This window comes from Tarenaya hassleriana, unplaced genomic scaffold (assembly GCF_000463585.1).
Source record: "Tarenaya hassleriana unplaced genomic scaffold, ASM46358v1 Cleome13, whole genome shotgun sequence".
Lineage (NCBI taxonomy): Eukaryota > Viridiplantae > Streptophyta > Magnoliopsida > Brassicales > Cleomaceae > Tarenaya > Tarenaya hassleriana.
Window position 1 is genome coordinate 1,456,369 of NW_010963495.1, and position 21,050 is coordinate 1,477,418.

At 38.4% G+C, this 21,050-nt stretch overlaps 5 protein-coding genes and 1 non-coding gene across 6 annotated transcripts; 3 read left to right on the forward strand and 3 right to left on the reverse strand.

Annotated features, from left to right (window-relative positions):
- Positions 1 to 4,936, forward strand: LOC104807477 (beta-galactosidase 3). The gene is made up of 19 exons (XM_010532762.2): positions 1 to 333; positions 417 to 512; positions 611 to 723; positions 857 to 923; positions 1,044 to 1,136; positions 1,219 to 1,362; positions 1,504 to 1,592; positions 1,697 to 1,802; positions 1,896 to 1,983; positions 2,087 to 2,205; positions 2,291 to 2,455; positions 2,549 to 2,727; positions 2,855 to 2,964; positions 3,054 to 3,163; positions 3,266 to 3,376; positions 3,479 to 3,592; positions 3,678 to 3,880; positions 3,979 to 4,315; positions 4,396 to 4,936. Exons 1-19 carry the CDS (start codon positions 151 to 153, stop codon positions 4,534 to 4,536), a joined length of 2,568 nt encoding a protein of 855 aa, XP_010531064.1. The 5' UTR covers positions 1 to 150; the 3' UTR covers positions 4,537 to 4,936.
- A 138-nt stretch (positions 4,937 to 5,074) lies between these two features.
- LOC104807478 (purple acid phosphatase 25) lies at positions 5,075 to 7,381 on the forward strand. The gene is made up of 7 exons (XM_010532763.1): positions 5,075 to 5,481; positions 5,575 to 5,781; positions 5,887 to 5,998; positions 6,108 to 6,334; positions 6,416 to 6,554; positions 6,638 to 6,980; positions 7,072 to 7,381. Exons 1-7 carry the CDS (start codon positions 5,320 to 5,322, stop codon positions 7,274 to 7,276), a joined length of 1,395 nt encoding a protein of 464 aa, XP_010531065.1. The 5' UTR covers positions 5,075 to 5,319; the 3' UTR covers positions 7,277 to 7,381.
- Positions 7,382 to 7,773: 392 nt separating this feature from the next.
- Positions 7,774 to 7,845, reverse strand: TRNAP-CGG. Its single transcript has one exon. It is a non-coding gene; the product is annotated as a tRNA-Pro (tRNA).
- Positions 7,846 to 7,912: 67 nt separating this feature from the next.
- Positions 7,913 to 8,844, reverse strand: LOC104807479 (glycine-rich protein 2). Its single transcript, XM_010532764.2, has one exon. It carries the CDS (start codon positions 8,783 to 8,785, stop codon positions 8,183 to 8,185), a length of 603 nt encoding a protein of 200 aa, XP_010531066.1. The 5' UTR covers positions 8,786 to 8,844; the 3' UTR covers positions 7,913 to 8,182.
- A 109-nt stretch (positions 8,845 to 8,953) lies between these two features.
- LOC104807480 (elongation factor 1-delta 1) lies at positions 8,954 to 10,937 on the reverse strand. The gene is given in 9 exon segments (XM_010532765.2): positions 8,954 to 9,184; positions 9,307 to 9,468; positions 9,570 to 9,683; positions 9,773 to 9,896; positions 9,979 to 10,043; positions 10,046 to 10,071; positions 10,170 to 10,286; positions 10,508 to 10,618; positions 10,765 to 10,937. Coding segments are annotated over 8 exon segments (696 nt in total). The 5' UTR covers positions 10,594 to 10,618; positions 10,765 to 10,937; the 3' UTR covers positions 8,954 to 9,182.
- A 7,582-nt stretch (positions 10,938 to 18,519) lies between these two features.
- LOC104807482 (cytochrome P450 84A1-like) lies at positions 18,520 to 20,609 on the forward strand. Its single transcript, XM_010532766.2, has 2 exons — positions 18,520 to 19,556; positions 19,721 to 20,609. Exons 1-2 carry the CDS (start codon positions 18,627 to 18,629, stop codon positions 20,342 to 20,344), a joined length of 1,554 nt encoding a protein of 517 aa, XP_010531068.1. The 5' UTR covers positions 18,520 to 18,626; the 3' UTR covers positions 20,345 to 20,609.
- The last annotated feature ends 441 nt before the right edge of the window (positions 20,610 to 21,050 follow it).

A 21,050-nucleotide genomic window follows, 5' to 3' on the forward strand; every position in this document is an offset into this window, starting at 1 on the left:
GTATAAATCCCCCCCTCTTCCTTCCCTCGTTTCGCCATTGAAGCTCTCTTCTTCTTCTTCTTCTTCTTCACAGTGGGACAGACAAGATTTCTTCTGTTCATACTAATCTCTCTCTCTCTCTCTCTCTCTCTCTCTGTGATTGTGAATGAAATGGGAGAGATGGGTGCTGGGTTTACTGTTAGAATGTTCGTTTGGTTCTTACTAGGGTTTTTGCTTCTGGGCTCTGAAATCGTCCAATGCAGCGTCACATATGACCGTAAGGCGCTTGTAATCAATGGGCAGAGGCGAATCCTCTTCTCTGGTTCCATACATTACCCACGAAGTACTCCCGATGTAAGATTTCTGATGCAATAACCCTACAGTTCCTCCTCTTCTGTCGGATTCTGGGTTTTGATGCGTTATTGTCTCTTTGGTAGATGTGGGAAGGTTTGATTCAGAAAGCGAAAGACGGAGGCATTGATGTGATTGAGACCTACGTCTTCTGGAATCTCCACGAGCCAACCCCTGGAAAAGTACTTTCTTTTTTCAATTTTATCTCTCACATTCTGTTTTTTGGTGCTGCATTCCTAATTTTGCTTAAGGAATACAATTTTTTTTGTTGGTTTCTCAGTACGATTTTGAAGGGAGGAATGATTTGGTGAGATTCGTCAAGACTGTTCAGAAGGCTGGTCTGTACGCTCATCTTCGAATTGGACCTTATGTTTGTGCCGAGTGGAATTTCGGGTAAGCCCCTGTCTTTGTCCTTTTTTAGATCCAAATTCCTCCAGATTTGCTAAGATGCGTATATCAGTTCTGTCTAAGTGTTTACATGCATGCCCTGTTTGCTGAATTCAATGTATTCTGTCCAAACGAGCAGAGGATTCCCTGTTTGGCTGAAGTATGTCCCCGGAATTAGCTTCAGAACAGATAATGAGCCTTTCAAGGTCTTTCTTATTCCTTTTCAATTCATCTCGTTTTCCCTCTGAGTTCCTGCATGATTGAATTGGAAAGCTAGAATCTTTGGACTGTCTTTTGATGTAAATGCTTGTGGGATAATGTCTCAGAGGGCGATGAAAGGGTTCACTGAGAAAATAGTTGAACTAATGAAGAGTGAGAGCTTGTTTGAGTCTCAGGGTGGTCCTATTATCCTTTCTCAGGTACATGATTCTCTCTCTCTCTCTCTCTCTCTGGTATTAACTATTAAGTTAACCGGAGGTGTCGTGTTTGTTTCACTTGTAGATAGAGAATGAGTATGGGAAACAAGCTCAGATATTTGGTGCTGAAGGTCACAATTACATGACATGGGCTGCTAAAATGGCCGTAGAAACTGATACTGGTGTCCCCTGGGTCATGTGCAAGGAAGACGATGCCCCTGATCCTGTGGTGAGTAATTGAATTGACGCTTGGATCTTTAGATGAATGTTTGTTTAGTAAGTCAAGCTGTTCAGAGAGTTGGACTTAAAATGTTTGGTTAACTGCAAGAACTTGAAAATAGTTTACTTCCTTTTGTGGGATTGGTAACAGATAAACACATGCAATGGTTTCTACTGTGATTCATTTGCTCCGAACAAGCCCTACAAGCCTGCAATATGGACAGAGGCATGGAGTGGCTGGTACAGTCTTGGTTTTGCTTCTACCTCATGTTTATGGCCTTTATCAGAGTTATCTTCATAGTGTTAACCTTTTCTTTTTGTATTTGAATCTGAAATCTGTAAAGGTTCACTGAGTTCGGTGGCCCCATACACCAGAGACCAGTTCAAGATTTGGCCTTTGCCGTTGCCCGGTTCATACAGAAGGGAGGATCATTTGTTAACTATTACATGGTACGTTAACTTCAGCGATTATGTTACCATGCGAGACCTTTTTTTTTGTCTGAAAGCCAAGCTTTTTAATTCATTGTCTGTCCTTGAAAACAGTATCATGGAGGAACTAATTTTGGACGAACAGCTGGAGGTCCTTTTGTAAGCACCAGCTATGACTACGATGCCCCGATAGATGAATACGGTAATGAAATGTTCACATTCATTTACCAGTACGAATCTAAAGCTCTAATGGGCATAAACTGGATACGATCTGTACTTAAGTGAGTCATGTAAAATGGTTATAGGTTTAATCAGACAGCCAAAATATGGACATCTGAAAGAGCTCCACAGAGCTATCAAGTTGTGCGAAAAGGCTCTGGTTTCAGCTGATCCTACTGTCACGTCCCTAGGAAACAAGCAACAGGTTTTGCCTTAATGTCCTTAAATGGCATTCGGATTCGGCTGGTTATTTATTTACTTGATTTTTCACTCTCTTGTGTTCTTGTCAGGCTCATGTATACTCTTCAGAATCAGGGGGGTGTTCGGCTTTCCTAGCGAACTACGACACAGAATCAGCAGCGAGAGTACTGTTTAACAACATGCACTACAACTTGCCTCCTTGGTCAATTACCGTTCTTCCTGACTGTAGAAATGCAGTCTTCAATACTGCAAAGGTAAAAATGCCACTTTTCTCTGGGTTTTTGCTTCTTTGCCATGTTCTTGTAGAGAAAGGTAGTCACAAGAGTTTTCTGAAATTGCGGTTTCAGGTGGGAGTTCAAACATCGCAAATGCAAATGTTGCCTACAAACACGGAAATGTTCCGGTGGCAGAGTTATTTCGAAGATCTTTCTTCAGTGGATGACAGCTCCACTTTCACTACTCCAGGACTCCTGGAGCAGATAAATGTTACACGGGACACAAGTGACTACCTTTGGTACATCACTAGGTAAGACCCAGTTAACGTTTTGTCTTGAAATCTTCTTTATCAAGTCCAGTCCTATACCATAATACATGTAATACCTTAGCAGTCCATTCAATGGTAATTAAGGGTTATCAATCTGATCTACCTGCAGCGTTGATATTGGCCAAACGGAATCCTTCTTGCATGGAGGAGAACTACCAACGCTCAGTGTTCAATCAACCGGCCATGCTGTTCATGTCTTTGTCAATGGACAGCTCTCTGGTATGTTAGTTTCTATTGCTTTGATCAATTAGTTTTCCTTTTTGGATTCTTGATTCATGTTCTGACTAGAAAACTTTATGTGTGTAAAGGTTCTGCCTTTGGAACGAGAGAAAACAGGAGGTTCAGATATACTGGTAAGGTCAATCTGCATGCTGGAACGAACAAAATCGCACTTCTGAGTGTTGCTGTTGGATTACCGGTTAGTGTCTTTCTTCCAATACTGTAAACATCTATCTCACTTTATGGTCCAATATCCGATACGTTCTGCTAAAGATCGTTTTCCCGTTATCTTTGCCTGTAGAATGTGGGCGGACACTTTGAGTCGTGGAACACGGGAATTCTAGGTCCGGTGGCGTTGCACGGGCTTGATCAGGGGAAATGGGATCTCTCGTGGCAGAAATGGACATACCAGGTGCTTTATCTCATCCCCTTTCTTGCGTTTTTTCTCGTCTTGGATTGAATTTCTTCGTACCAAATCCAGCTAACTACTGATTGATGACTCTCTGCTCATCAGGTTGGCCTGAAAGGTGAAGTTATGAATCTTGCATATCCAACAAGCGGTTCCTCTGTGGAGTGGATGGAGGCATCATTAGCTGTACAGAAGGCTCAACCTCTGACATGGCACAAGGTCTGTATACTGGAAGGAAAAGGAAGAATGATGGATTCTGTAAATAGAAGCTGAACTGAACTGAGATTATTATGGTTGGTGGCAGGCTTTCTTTGATGCTCCTGAAGGAGACGAGCCCCTTGCTTTGGACATGCAAGGAATGGGAAAGGGTCAAATCTGGGTGAACGGAGAAAGCATCGGGAGATATTGGACTGCGTTTGCAACCGGGAACTGCAACCATTGTAGCTATGCCGGAACATATAAGCCCACCAAGTGCCAAACTGGCTGTGGTCAACCTACTCAAAGATGGTAAGCCAGATATTTCTGCAACTCAAAACTTTCCATATTTCAGCTGTCCAATTATCAAGAACTGTTCTATAGCTCATGGCTTATGTTTTTCGGAACAGGTACCATGTGCCACGTTCATGGTTAAAGCCGGGACAGAACCTGTTGGTGATATTTGAGGAACTTGGAGGGAACCCATCAACTATATCCCTCGTAAAGAGATCAGTATCAAGCGTTTGTGCTGAAATATCAGAATACCATCCAAACATCAAGAACTGGCAAATCGAAAACTATGGAAAAGCAGAAGATTTCCGCACACCAAAGGTTCACTTGAGGTGCCGACCTGGTCAAACCATATCATCCATCAAATTCGCAAGTTTCGGTACCCCTTTAGGAACATGCGGGAGCTACCAACAAGGACAGTGTCACGCCCCTGCCTCATATGCCATCTTAGAGAGGGTAAAAGGAGATCAAACATTACATGCTCGTTTTCACTCTGTTCTTTCTTAACTGTTTATCTTGTGCCTTTGCATCTGCAGAAATGCGTAGGGAAGCAGAGATGTGCAGTGACGGTATCCAACAGTAATTTCGGGCAAGACCCGTGTCCGAACGTGTTGAAAAGATTGTCAGTGGAAGCTGTTTGTGATCCGGTTACATCCACCGCCAACGGTAGAGGCTAAAAGCCAAACCAGTTACAACAACGACCCCTTTCGGTTCCAACTGTATCCAAAACCATTAACCATACAGCAGAAGACATGACAGGAAGAAAACCCCAAGTCAGAAACATAAGCTTTGTGTCAAGAGAGTGTGTAGTTTGAACAGAGAACTTGTTTTTAGAGTAGTCTTGTAGAGTAGACCTGGGCAAATCTCCGGGTCGGAAAACGCACGGTCACCGGTCACCGGCCTTTTAAACCGGTTGCAGAGGCCAGGGTTCATTGGGTCAGAGTGATTTTTAGTTTATGTGTTTGTAGTTGAAGGGGAAAAGGGAAACAGAGTACCCGACGACAAGAGCTCATGTTAGGAGTGGGAATCCTAGTGTGACTTGTTCCTTGAAACGTGTTTGTGTTCTTCTTGTCCTAATTCTTCTCCTCTCTCTTCTAGGGTCGGATTATTAAATTCTAATCTGTTTGGTTTTGTAATGTTCAAATTAAACATACCCGTATAGAAGTTTAAGTCCTATGAGGATTCTAATTCTGGTGAGGCAAAGACTTTATGTCGAAGTGGGAGTCTAGAAATATTCAAACCCTAACTTCGTAACAATCCGAAACAAGATCTGGGTATATCAGAATCACTGCTTAGGGTTTCAAACTCGGAATATTCCCTGAGAAATTCTTATCAGAATCAGATAAAATCTCAACAGAAAGGAGAGAAAACCCTCTGTCTATATAAATCCTTAGAATCGCAACAAACCCCTCTCACTCGCAAAGAAGAAAACTTTCTGAATCTGCATCACGAGATTTGACATGGGTTCGTCTCGAATTCTTCTCATCTTCTCTGTTTTGCTGTGCATCGCCGTCGTCAGCCATGGCGGAGCCACCAGCAGCTACGTCCGAACAGCCCAACCTGCCACCGAGATGGATCTCGAAACCTTCCCTCCTCCTCCCGGCTTCAACGCTCCCGAACAGGTAGGTCCCTTCTTTTTTAATCTGTTTATCGATTTCGTTGATTCGAATCAAAAACGAAGACGAAGTTGGTGCGGATGAACCTCTTTGTTTCAGGTGCATATAACGCAGGGAGATTACACGGGAAGAGGAATGATCATCTCGTGGGTAACGCCGTTAAATCTGGGCTCTAACGCCGTTACTTACTGGGCAGCGGAGAACAATGGGAGGCACAAGCATAGATCTCACGCGTCCACGAAGTTCTACAGATTCTACGACTACACTTCTGGTTACATTCACCACGCCACCATTAAAGGACTTAAGGTTTGTCCGGTTAACTTGTGAGACAAGTAAAACCCTTGTTTTTAGGGTTCATGAATTCAACCCTTTTCTTCTTCTTCTTCTTCTTCTTCCTGTGTGTGTATTCAGTATGATACTAAGTACAATTATGAGCTTGGAAGCGGTAACAGCACGAGGAGATTCTCCTTTACTACTCCCCCAGAGATCGGACCCGATGTTCCGTACACATTCGGAGTCATGGGTATGAACTGAACGATCCACAGTTTATATATCCAAAGAGAATGAATAAGTAAACGTGCTTAATTTGAATGGATTCTCGGGTGTATATAACTCTATTATCATTGTTTCAGGTGATCTAGGGCAAACTCTTGCATCTAACGAGACACTGAGCCATTACATGTCGAACCCGAAAGGACAAGCCGTGCTTTTTGCAGGGGACTTGTCCTATGCAGACAACCACCCGAACCATGACCAGAGAAAGTGGGATTCTTGGGGCCGGTTCGTCGAGCGCAGCACCGCCTTCCAGCCCTGGATTTGGACCGCCGGCAACCACGAGCTTGATTTTGCCCCAGAAATAGTAAGATTGATTGTTGATATTTTCATATATGAAACATGTTTACTAGATCAATGGGTTTAACCGGCCGTCGAGATTTTACAGGGAGAAACTCATGCCTTCAAGCCGTTCACGCACCGGTACCATGTCCCTTACAAATCCTCGAAGAGTACTTCCCCTCTTTGGTACTCCATCAAACGTGCCTCCGCCCATATCATCGTGCTCTCTTCTTATTCTGCCTACGGTACGATAAATCGCTCATCATTCACATGCTGTTCTAGGGTTTTGGATTATCCTCTTGAGTTTCTTGCGTCACACGTTACACAGGGAAGTACACACCGCAGTACACATGGCTCGAGCAAGAGCTGAAGAAGGTTAACCGGAAAGAGACCCCGTGGTTGATAGTGCTCGTACACTCGCCGTGGTACAACAGTAACAACTACCACTTCATGGAAGGAGAGACCATGAGGGTTATGTTCGAGTCTTGGTTGGTCGAGAACAAAGTCGATATCGTCTTCTCTGGTCACGTCCATGCCTACGAGCGATCCGAACGAGTCTCAAACATTCAGTACAACATTACCGACGGCCTGAGCTATCCCGTCAAAGACAAGTCGGCTCCTGTTTACATCACCATCGGCGATGGTGGCAACATCGAAGGAATCGCAGACTGGTAGGCAACGGTTGGATCCATCGCTTTTTCACGTTCTTGATTTTTTTTTTTCAATCAAGATTCTGAATCTTGGTTTTTGTTTTCCTGACAGCTTTACGCAGCCACAACCGAGTTACTCGGCGTTCAGAGAGGCGAGTTTCGGACACGCGCTTCTGGAGATAAAGAACAGAACGCATGCCCTTTACACGTGGCATAGGAACCAAGACAGCGAGCCTGTCGCTGCAGATTCGCTCTGGTTGCACAACAGATACTTCTTCCCCGAGGATGAGAATGTTTCCGGCAACTCTAGGGTTTGAGTTCTTAGGGTTTTTTTTTTCGATAGGATCAGTCTTTGGTTAATAAGCTCTTCTTTGATTTTGATGTTGTTCCGTTACTTTTCATGGTTTTTTTTTATAATCAGTTTGGACTTTTATATATATTGTTGTGTCGGATTTTTCTACTATCTGTGTCAAGTGGAAACTCATGGCTACTAAAGAAAGATATAAAGAGAACAATAGTAGAAATCGTAATTGAACGCATGAATTTACGTGAAAACTCCAAATGGAAAAAAAACACATGGAATAATAATAAATTTTGAAACATGTTAAAAATAATATAAGAATATTACAGATGACAGAATAAATATTCGAGAAAAAACAATAATATTACAAAAAAGAAAATAAGACGAGAATTAAAAGGCACTAGAATTCTAATATTTCCTATTGATGTTTCATCTGTCTCTAAGTTTGGTGTAGAGCTCCTCAATACGTCGCCGTTTTACAATACGCTAAACGGCTAAAGGAACAAAACAGATGGGGCGTTCCGAGAATCGAACTCGGGACCTCTCGCACCCGAAGCGAGAATCATACCACTAGACCAAACACCCATAGAAAATAAGTTATAAAATTATAAATTCCATGTTCTAAGATGTCTTTTATTTCACATACGAGTCATTGGGAATTAATTGGAGGGTCCCTATACTTAAGCCCCATTAGCGACTATCTTCTCCCCTAAAGAATTAAGGGGAAAACTTTTTAAAAAAAAATCAGCGCATTAAAATACTAATACGAACATCCCTCGATTCTTGGGACAAGAAAACATTTATTTTAAGTATCAAAATAAATGGAAATAAAATTATTTAATCTCGATTCCATTTGTAAGATGCATCATCTTGCTTCTTCTTTTTTCCCGGCAAAAGTGGTAAAATGGGTGAGCGAATTACGTTAGTTTCGACCGTACGACCTTTTGTAGCCATTGGGACAACCGGGAAACCAACACCGACCGGCGTTGCCGGGACCACCACTTCCGTCGCCTCCCCATCCAAATCCAAATCCCCATCCTCCTCTGCCGCCTCCTCCCCCACCACCTCCTCCTCCACCACCGCCACCTCCTCCGCCGCCGCCACCGCCACCGCCTCCTCCGCCTCCACCGCCGCCTCCACCGCCGCCACCATAGCTTCGACTCTTCTTTTTACGAGGTTTGTTTTTACCATTTCCTCCCCCTCCACCGGCACTATCGCTTCTGGTCTTCTTTTTCCGGAGTTTCTTTTTACTATTTGCTCCTCGACCTCCTCCTCCATTTCCACTTGCTCCTCCTCGATTATCCTCGTCGACTAAGACATTTTCAAACGCCGACGAATCGTTCGCTCTCTCTCCATTCCCCTTTTCTACGTCAACGCTCGCAGAAGTACCGTTAACATTGGACATTGACGGTCCATTGTTTCCCTCCTTTAAGTCTCGAAGCCCTTGAACAGAGCTCGGGATCAAGAACGCAGAAGCTGCAACTAACAAGAACACCACCACCAAGCCTCTTGTAGGTATCTCCATGTGTGTGTGTATATGTTTTAATACATTTGCCTTGGAATCCTCCAACTGGTTCGAGATGCTCAAACACCCTCTCTTCCCTCCCTTTTATAGTATTCCTCCATCGCCGTCCTTCTTTAAATGTTAAAAACATATAATTATTATAATAAGCACATCACATACATTCCCCCGTATGGTACCTACCAAATTTATTTAACCTTAACAACAAAGTTTACACGAGAATCCAAAAATTGCAAAACTCTCTTTTGCCCTCTTAGTAGGTTGTGTAATCACCAAAAGGGCATGTGCCCTAAGAGACAAGCATAAAGATTTTAATAATGTGTTCACACAAGACAAGATGCTCTAAAAACATATCTGAGGTTAGAATAAAGACCCCTTTGTCATCTCTCCTCATCCTCCCTCCTGCATCGATGTGATATATAGCCAAAGAAGCATATAATCAGTGCAATTTCAACAAAAGCTTCATTGAAAAAAAAAATAGAGTGGAAGAGATCAAGTAATAGCATATGGGTTTGAAGACATACATATCTTGTTGAAGACCACAACGTCACAGCTCTGGACATATTCATTGATGGGTTCGACAGTTAGATGCTCCTCGATGAGGGTATCAACAGAAACGAGGTCATCGACAATGGTGAGCATGATCTGCATCTTCTTGATACCGTAACCAAGGGGTGCAAGCTTTGCTGTAAACAGTCAGAAGTTAATGCAATGTTAGAGCCAATCAATGTAAAGGGACAACAACAAAAGATTCAGAAGAGAAGAGAGTGAGACATTAAGAACTCACATGCTCCCCAAAGCAATCCTTCCATTTCAACGCTTCTCACTGCCTCCTCGTGCTTCTTCATGTCAGTCTCGTCATCCCATGGCTTTACGTCCAAAAGAATCGATGACTTACCAGCTGTCAAGGAAAAAAACCCAAATTCAACACTCGAGAGAAGGAGGAGAATTTAGATGACAGGAAAGCATTTTGAGCAAATGCGAACTTGCATTCCTTCTTCTTTCCGGTAGCCTTCACAGAAGCTGCACATTCCTCGGCATCTTTAGTTTCCTCCTCAATCTCTTCCCCGGAAAGGTCAACATCATCATCATCACTGTCTTCAGCCTCGGCAGCCTAGATAACAGCATGACACAGACAGAGCTCTCAACAAAGTTCCAAACTTACCATGTGGAACCTGAAAAAACAAATCACATACCTTACAGTTCTCTGCCGGGGGAGTGGCAACAGCCTCTTCAGTGATAGGAGCAAAGCCCTCACAGTGACACCGCTCCCTTCAGCAGATGCACCTCTGTGAATGGAAATCATGAGTAAAAGGACATGATCAGATAGCGGATCCAAAACTCGAAAACCCGAGAAAAGAGGGCGATGTCGGGAATCAGGACTTACGAGATCCTCAAAAGAGCATCAATGTGGTGGTACCAACGGGAGGCATTCACATACTCCAAAGTCGGAGGCTATGAGAGAGCCGTGTAGGCGAAGAGATCATCCTTTGAAGCCTGGTATCTATAATCGTACAAACAAACGATTACCCAATACTAATCTACAACATATACAATCTGCAATTCTTAATCCGCCTAAAAGGTATCTAATGATCGTGGATACGTTCACAACTAAGAAGAGCCTCAATCAGTGATGCCCATTCCATCGATCCAAATGGCATCGTATCTACCATCAATTACGATCTATAACATTATCGAAGGAAAAAGACTTAAAGAGAATTTCACCCGGTGATGTAACTGCAAGTGAGCAGATACTCGTCGCGCTTCTTCAATCCAGCATTTGATTCCAGGTTGGAGAACGACACCGCCATTGTTAATGAAGCTCGAAGCTTATTCCTGAAATAACAAAGACTAACAATTTCAGAAGAAAAAAAATCCTACATTACAGAAACCAAATCGATGTCCAGGGGGAAGAACACAATCCCGCAATTGATTCACGAACAAAACTACGCAGAGACGCAAAAGGGAATATCGATCCGAACCAGACGAATGTAGTATGTGGCGCAGCCTTCAACCGAAACAGAGAGAGAGAAGAGGATTGCCTGGGCACACGAGAGGGAGAGGGAGATCAACGAAAAAAACGGGCATTAATTGGACACGTCTAGGGTTTGATTTGTGACCGTTCAATCACTATGCTGAGATCTGACGGTGCAGAATGCATAAATCCAAGTTGTTGTTAATTTCGGCCGAGCACCTGTCGTATTGGGCCTATATGCTTAATTAGTTTTGGGCTTTATTTTACTGGGCTCTCTTTTAACAATCTAATCTCAACCCTTGGTCTCGTATTGAAGTACGGTAGAAAAATAACTACCGCAAAAATATTTTTATAATCCAAAAATTCACCCACCTATATATTCTAGAAAACTTAAAAAATTCACGTAAATACCCTTCTACAAATAAAAATTCAAATATAGATTAGAAAAAAAAAATTATTCCTTTCTATACAAGTTGAACCACCCAATCTTGCTTTAATTTCTTAATATCAATGCTTTTGCCTGTAATTTGCTCTAATTTCTTAATATGAAGACTTTTGCCTGTAATAAAAAAAATAATGTGCGTATACTAGCTATACATATGTTCCTACCAAATAAATAAATGACACTTACATATACAGAGTTATTACAAAAATAAGTGACTCGGATCTTGCCAAACCAACCAAGCTTTGATTTCAACAGAATGTGCAAGCATACATTTATGGCATTGCCATGTGCACGCATTGATGGGCATACATCCAAAATGTGTAAACTCTCATATACATATACATATACATATATATATATATATATATATATATATATAACTCCGATTTCAAACTATTTAGATTTGTCCGGTGGATGGAGACTCCTGAAGTGACAGAAGCCACAAACGTACATCCAAACCCATCTCTACATATATATGTCCACACTATCGCTTTGGACATATCTAAGATGACGCAATGCATACGTAAAGATCGATGTAAGACTTCGGATGTGTTACGTTCTAAAATCGCATGATTTACGAATAATGAGATGAAACGAGAAAATAAAATTGAAATGCAAAAAGAAGTGTATGTATCATATAATGATTTTTTAGTTATAAATTACAAAAAAAAAAATCTATATAGAATAGAGATGTGTTAATAAAAATAAAATATCCCCTATCAAAACAAAATAAAAATAAAACACCATTAGTTATTATGAAGAATGTTATCATATTTATAAATTTTCAAAACGATAAAGTCTGATATGGCAGTAAACAACGTTACTTAATGAATCAAGTGCATTATAGTCAAGACCTCTATATAGACCCTGCAAAATCAAATGAATTCGTCAATAATACTTTTGCTTTTTACCGCATTTAAATTTTTTTATCATTTCTTTGTTCAGATTAATTCACTGTAGATTCACCCAATTAAATTTACCTTAAACCGAAACTATATCCACCTTGAACCGAAAAGATAGCTTTGATGAAATTAAATTAAATTCTTTCTCCCAACGACCACTCGAACATGAGATATGGGACAAAAACATCCATTTTTTCTCGATCAACTACATCACTCGACCTATTCCGATTGTATCATATTTAATTTTTGCGTCATCAGAAGTGCAAATACTATATATCTATATCTATATCTATTTTTTATTTTTTAATCAATTTTAATATATATATATATATATATATATATATACATATTGAGATTTCTTAAAATTATATATTTTTTCAATCATAAAATAGAAAACTAATTTTATAATTATTTTTTATGATAACATTGTAAAAAAATTTAAAAACTTTATGACTCAATTTTTTAAAATTAAAAATAATATTTTTTTATAAAAAAAAATGAGGTCCCAAAAAATTAGGGGCTCTGATATTATACATATAAAATGGTGTGATTCTGTGAAGGAAATATAATAATAGAACTGATATCACAGAAACAGTTTGCTTGAATGTGTCAAAATTTATAACTCAATTTTTAAAAACTAAAAATAACATAATTTTTTTTAAAAAGTGAATCCCAAAAAATTAAGGGTCATGTTGAAATGCACCACTTGCACTCCCTATAAGACGACGGCTCTAGTCTCAAAAGCAACCAAACCATAAGCTTTAATTAAGCCCTTACTATTTCAACCATCTTAAAATGACAAAAAAAATAATTTAAAAAAAAACATCTAAACCCATTCTGATAATACAATTGTAAATAAATTTTAATAATATATTTGAATATTTATTGACATTGAAATTCTTTTTTTAAAATCTTAAATCTTTTTTAATCTGATATTGTAAATAAATTTTAATCTAAATGTCACTTGAATTTTCAAAACATTTGAATTATAGTATCAAATTCGGGAATAGACTCTGAATTTGAACTTTCGTATCATTTGTCGACGTCTATTTTGTGGCCATTACGCAATTATTAAATAAATAACTAATATATAACATTGAATATTCTGATATGCTCCGATTTTTGTATTGGATGTGTCAAAAGGAAATCCACGACTTGTCTTGTTCCGACAGAGGGCTGGCTTTTTGGATAGTGACTCCAAGAAAAAAACAATTTTTTTTTTAAATTTATGAAAGAAAAAAGATAATCACTGAGATAATTTTCTTGTCCATTTTATAAGATTGCGAATAATATCGCCTTTCGAAGACGCAAACACTTCAATCTCATCGAAAGATCTGTCTACAACGTGAAACGATAAATAAATATGTATTTACACAACACTTAGTGCATCGAAAAAATATTAAATTAAGAAATACAAAAAAAAAACTGCATGGAAAATACATAAAAAAAATATTCTGCATAATGTGTGTTTTTTTTTTTAAATTATTTAATTAATTTTCAATATTTTTCGTTCAACAACTTTTGAAACGTGGAAACAGTGTGAATTCACCGTCGTTGACGATTTGTATGCAAATAGCGTGTCTGACCAACTACAGATTTTCATTAAATATATAATCCATTAGATTAATTTAAATTAGAAATCATGTTGTTTGAACGGTAGGGATTTAACAAATTAACAGTCATTAATGTTACGATATACACTTATTATGTAAACGATTAGATGCTTATCTCGTATTGACGTGCTGTGGTTTAGAGTTTTGTAGGGATTTTTAGTATTCATATGATAAATTTCCGTTATGCAGATATATACTTAGAGATCGTAATTTCAAACATAATAAATATGAAAGAATTATAATAGAGTCCATATAAATAAATTGTGTTTTGTGAAATGTAACATGTAGAAAACTGTGTATATGATTAGTTCCGGTTTTTAAATTTAAATATTTTTGGTGAAACCTAATTAAGCCTTGGAGGTTCATAATCTTCTAGACTCTCTCGATACATAATACAAGGAAATATATATCTGCATGTATGCATAATGATTGACATATTGCATGTATATAAATGCGTCCACTCATTATGTAATTGAAAAATGTATTTGCCCATGATTTTATTTATATTATTATCGATAAGAAAAATATATTTAATAAAAATGGACCAACTTTCGTCTTGTATAGTTTATATAAGCTTAGAAGGTCTTAAGCTCTTTTCCTCTTATGCTAGCAACATTCAAGTTGATATATTTCAGTCATTAAATAGTAAACTAATTAATTACAAAAGTTGGTAAAGCACATATATGATTTATTTACAGCTATAGAAATTACTATAACAAAAAAAAACGACACGCAGTCTATCCATTAAAAAAACGACACGATTGCATAAGCTCCTAAAACCATCTGATCCACCCAACGGAAACCAAGCTGTCTCCAAATCGACGCGACGTGAGCAATAAGTTTTTATTTTTTTCCATAAATCTTGGATTTTTTTTCATTTCAATAAATAATTCGCTATACAATTTAACAAGATTTTTGCTTTAATTTTTGACAGTTACACACTGACCTTAATACGCCATTAATGATATATTTTTAATGTGATTGATTTTAAGGTGTAACCTTATATCTTGGTGTAATTTCTGCATTCGTGTTGCTAGACAACATTACACATTGAAAAGATCATTGTGGACAAAAAGACAAATGATCACACGTATCACATGTTATAATAGTTATGAGCCAGAATCAGTAACAGCTCAGTGGGTAAATAAACCGCAGTATAAGTTGTTCGCGTTTTTACTGCTATTTAATTTGGTGATGTGGACCGTTACTTACCATACTATATACATAAACAAACAGCAGGAAACGGTCAAAAGATTGCGTAATTATCATCTTAGAAGCATCAAAATGGATTCACACCACATTTAAAAACAAAATAAGTCATTTGAACAACGGCCCCCGACGGCATTTTATGGTAACTTTTGCCAATGTATATCATTTATGATAAAGTAAGAGAACGAATACTCTTTGTAAATTCGTTTGTCGCAGATGGTTTGCTATGCATGTGCCCTTTCAAACCCTATACATAATCTATTTAGTAGTTACATATTGTACGCAATTTAGAAATCATGCATGGTATAGTGACAAATACGTAGACAATATTTTTTTTGATAATTCGAAAATTCGCCAAACTTTCGATCCAATTACATCTTTCAAAAGATCGGAGAAGACTACATGAATAGCCCTCTCCAAATGGATAAACAATAATAAATTAGTATTCATATATTGATATTGTATGTGTTTGCCTTGGTGGATCGAGAAGAAACCCCCCTTGGACCGTTAACCCTTTTTTTTCTCATGAACCCTTGAAGAAGAGGACAGTTTAATTTTTTTTTTTTTTGTAAAAAGAAAATTGGTAAATAATATAGAAACATGTCATATAATATAGGTAGCTTGTTGGTCGGACAAAAAATTAACACAAAAACAACATATATGGGAATCATGTCGATATATATATATATATATTAATTGGGATTAAAATGACGTTATTGTGATTTGTGATGTTTAAACATGCATGCCACCTCAAACTTATCTTGGTTGTTAAGCATGACTATTGATAATTTGATATTATCGATCGGATCATTATTTTTAAGCCAAAGGGTTATTATAAAAGAAATGGACGGTCTCTCTCTATCCTGCCGATGGGAAAAACTGCCACAACTCAGCTCTTATGTCGTGTCATAATAATGGGTGCGACGACATTTTCGGCGGTTCCCATGTCTTGTCTTGACAACTGGTATGAAAAAAGGAAATTCATAAATTTAATACCTACGGCACAATATTCAATATATTTTACGCAATTTTACATCACAAATTAATCGATATTTGCATAATTTATTCCAAGTTTATAGCCATCTTTCATCGGTTTACTATTCAGTTGAAAAACCAGTCGATATTTCACCTGTTTTTGCAGCACGTTTTATAAGATTAGGATATGATGGGAGACCAAAAAAATAGGAGAATAAGGTAAATTGATTATACCGTAAACACGGTTGAAATGATAATTAGAGTGTAATTGATATTTCCCCCTCTAATTACGCCCATATTTTTATACAAGTAGACGAGTCTAACAATCTCTGTGATATTCAACTAGTCGATTTCATCCATCTATACATATGTGTTAGGATGATCGTCTCAAATTAATTATATAAAACCAAATAAAATTAAATTCAATAATATATATTCATTTACAAAACAAATTTAATTTTAAAATAGATTACGTATTATTATTTTTAAATAGAATTAATATAAAATTCATGAAAAAATAAAACAGCTTTCAAATATTTTTTATTAAATATAAATTTGATTTGAAAATGAACAAATAAAAATAAAAAGAGAGAAAAAAATCGAATTATTATAATTTAATAATAAAAAAACAAATATACAATACGTTAGAGTTGAAGAGCTCAATTGCAAATAATTTCCTGGTTATAAGATAAGATATAATGATTCTGTGACAGGACGAGCTATCGTGTGATTTGATTTCACCAATAGTTTCGTGTATTTTTTTTTAAAAAAACTTCTCTTCGCTGTCAAATACTGTCACGTGTGTATTTGTTAGAGTGTTCCGGATAATAAATGGGAAGATTGCGAAAAGATACTTTTGACCGTTAGATCCGATGTCGGTGCGCGATTTAATTATAATTTACGTTTTTATCAATTATTCAACTATAAACATGTATATAAAATGGGTAATGGAATCATAAAGCAAATTGAGGAATAATTTATTTATTAAATAAAAAACGATTCTCAAAAACTAAAAGATTTAGATTTTTTCTAAACAATCGAATCAGAATATATATTACCATCAATTGAAATATATTGATATTGTTCTCACTCACAATATAAATATTTGATCCAAGTTGTGTGACCGATCCAATAAAATAGCATACACGTAGATAGTTCATTTCAGCAAATTAATGTAAATCAATTTGGATATGAGTTTATAGTTAACAGCAATTAATTATTTCTTGTTAACCAAATCCAAGGGAGAGGAGCAATCACCTCCTGGATTAGGGGTGTCAAACGAGTCAGCTTGTATCATGTTGCGCTCAACACATTTGGTTCGGATCGTTTTGGGCTCAATTCGTTAGGTTTATTTTCTAACGAGCCAGAAAAACCTCGGTTCAGATCGCTCGCCAGTTTTCCGATCTGAACAAGCCGGCTCGTTGAGCCAATGATATATAATATTTTTTATTTATATTTTTATTTTAAATATAATTATAAATTTAAATAAATACATAAAAATTTAATAAAATACCAATATCATTTAATATTTTCAATTATCACCATCATAATAATTAGTATATTTATAATATCATATAAATGATATGAATAAATTAATATAAAATTATATTAGAGTTTTTTTTATATAAATTTAATTTATTTTAAAAAAATACCAGTTCGTTGAGCAGCTTACCAGCTCGCCGAGCCAGGCTCATTGAACACTTGTTCAATGAGTTCTAGCTCGTTAGATTCGTTGTTTAACGAGTTGAAAAAATTACGGCTCAAATCGCTCGTTTTCTGGCAAGCCACGAGACAACTCGCGAGCCGGGCTCGTTTTGACATTCTAACCTGGATTTTTCTAGAAGATGTAGTTGGGCCAAAGACCCGATGAACTTTCGGATTATCAAAAAAAAATATTTCTTGTTAGCAGTGTATTTAAGAGCTAATCAGTATGCCTTTAATTAATTTATATTAAGTATGATCTCACGTGTTTAAAGAGATAATCACATTCGAGTCAACATATACCGGCGCTCTTGGGGTTATCTAAAAAGCAACATTGAGATATGTGCCGTTGTTTTCTAACCTATTATATATATATATATATGTGTGTGTGTTGATTACATGGTAGTTCTTATCAGATCAGATGTTTATTTGTTATGATTTTACGTATTTTTTTTTGGTCAAATACATATTACAATTTATATATGATAACACTGATTAGTAGTAACTAAGTCGATTTATTTGACTTTTAATTGAGTAATATATTCAATGGAATATTCACCATCCATTCGGTTCTAGGTTTCGAATTTTTAAAATAAAATTTCCAGCCATATATAAATAAAAACCGAATATTAGCGTACCATCACTGACATTACTTTTATCTAGATTCAAACTTTACCTAAAATATCCATAATTTCAATTGCGGACTCTATTAATGTACACATGAATAAAAAGTACACGTAGCCCATAATCTTACGAAAATATCTTGTAACCAATTTTAAAAATACGAATTAACCCTACAGTAAGAAGACCGTATGGATATACGTGAGGGAAATTCAGTCGGACCCACGAAGGGAGACCAGAACAAAAAATGTTGGGTCCAAACTTTTATTATATAAAGGTCCCTTATATCAATATATCCCAAGATGGCAAGAGCTTTTGCCTTCACAAATCTCTTCAATAAACCATTTCAAAGGCTGAAGCCAAAACAGAAACAGTAACTCGAAGAATCAAAATTACAATAGAAATGGAGTTTCCACCACGGACACTTATCCAAGTCATGGACCCTCCCATGGCTCTCATCCTCATCGTCTCTCTAGTCTTCTTCCTCGGCCTCATCTGGCGGACGCGAAGACGACGGCCGTTTCCTCCCGGACCGAGAGGCTTACCGATCATCGGAAACATGTTGATGATGGACCAACTCACGCACCGTGGCTTAGCCAAGTTGAGCCAAAAATACGGCGGTTTGTTCCATCTCCGGATGGGCTTTCTTCACATGTTCGCCGTCTCGTCGCCCGAAGTGGCACGACAAGTCCTACAGGTTCAAGACAACATCTTCTCGAACCGACCCGCGACCATCGCTATATCGTATTTGACGTACGACAGAGCTGACATGGCGTTTGCCCACTATGGACCCTTTTGGCGACAGATGAGGAAAGTGTGCGTCATGAAGGTTTTCAGCCGCAAAAGGGCCGAGTCGTGGGCATCGGTTCGGGACGAAGTGGACAAGATGGTTCGGACCGTGGTGAGCAACGTTGGCAAACCCGTGAACGTTGGTGAGCTTATATTCGCTCTAACGAGGAACATAACGTACCGAGCCGCGTTTGGCTCGGCTTGCGAAGAAGGGCAAGATGAGTTCATTAGGATCTTGCAAGAGTTCTCTAAGCTCTTCGGAGCGTTCAATATCGCGGATTTTATACCGTATCTTGGTTGGATCGATCCACAGGGGATTAACCGACGTCTCGTGAACGCCCGTAAAGCCCTCGATGGATTCATCGATGACATCATCGACGAACACATGAAGAAGAGGGACAAACAGAATGTTGATGATGATGTTGATACCGACATGGTCGATGATCTGCTCGCGTTCTACAGCGAAGAGGCGAAATTGAACGAGTCCGATGATCTTCAGAACTCGATCAAGCTCACTCGTGACAACATCAAAGCCATCATCATGGTAAGCATAACATCGATCCATCTTACAATACAACCGTTTCTCGTAACCTATCGTATTAATACGAATATCTACGGACATACGGTCAAACATTTATACATGCAAACCATCATTTTTTTTGTACACGTGAAAGCTGGACATAAATATGTAATAAAATCTACGTACAGGACGTAATGTTTGGAGGAACAGAGACGGTGGCGTCGGCGATAGAGTGGGCCCTAACGGAGCTTCTACGAAGTCCAGAAGACCTAAAGAGGGTACAACAAGAGCTCGCAGAGGTGGTGGGTCTCGACCAGCGCGTGGAGGAGACGCACATGGAGAGGCTCACCTTCCTCAAGTGCTGTCTGAAAGAAACCCTAAGGCTTCACCCTCCCATCCCTCTCCTCCTCCATGAGACCGCCGAAGACGCCGAGATTGACGGGTTCTTCGTCCCGAAGCGGTCTCGCGTCATGATCAACGCATTCGCGATCGGTCGCGACCCGAATTCGTGGTCCGACCCGGATAGATTCGACCCGTCGAGGTTTCTGAAGCCTGGTGTGCCGGATTTCAGGGGGAGCAATTTCGAGTTTATACCGTTCGGGTCGGGTCGGAGATCGTGCCCGGGTATGCAGCTCGGTTTGTACGCTCTCGACTTGGCGGTGGCTCATCTTCTTCATTGCTTCACTTGGGATCTGCCGGACGGGATGAAGCCCGGCGATCTCGACACGGACGACGTCTTCGGCCTCACCGCTCCCAGAGCCACGCGCTTGATAGCCGTGCCCTCCACGCGCCTCATCCCCTCCGTCTACTGACACGTGGCTTTTGAGATGTGAAAAGACGAAACAATCCCTTGTGGTTGTGGGTTCATTCAGGGTTTTACTTGTGGAAGGTGTTTGTACGTAATCTGGCTGGAGAGATCGTCTCTCTTTTGTTTTCTCGCCTATGACAATTTTTTTCTTAAAAAAAAAAATCTATCGCATTGTTAAATAAATAATAAACTCGAAATTTAAGCGACTTCGAGAAAGGGAACCTGTAAATGTCTTTTTTGTTTTGTTTTGTCGTAATATTTTCACATTATTTAAATTATACGAAAATGATTTGTTTTTATTTTTCTTTTATTTTTGTTTGTCAAAGTTGGGATACAATTTGCATTTTTTAAATAAATTCCCCGTAATACCTTCAAGTTTATGGACCCGTGCGAACAACTCCTTGGTATATGCAATGTATATAGACCAATAACAATCTTTCTAATATGTCGACTTAATTTGAGAGCACGAAAACTATATGCTTCTATTTTCAAAGTAATTGCTTGCCATCCCTATGCCTGTATTTAGTTTCGTGTTTTAGAAAAATTAACCTACATAAATTTAGTATTAAATTTCATTAAATTGGTATGTATTAATTTAAATAATAAAGACGACTCTTAACGTAACAACGAAAAAACACTTTATCGAAATATTTTTAATGTACTTAAACTAAATTGTGGGTGTCATATGATCCAAACACAATGGAGCTCTC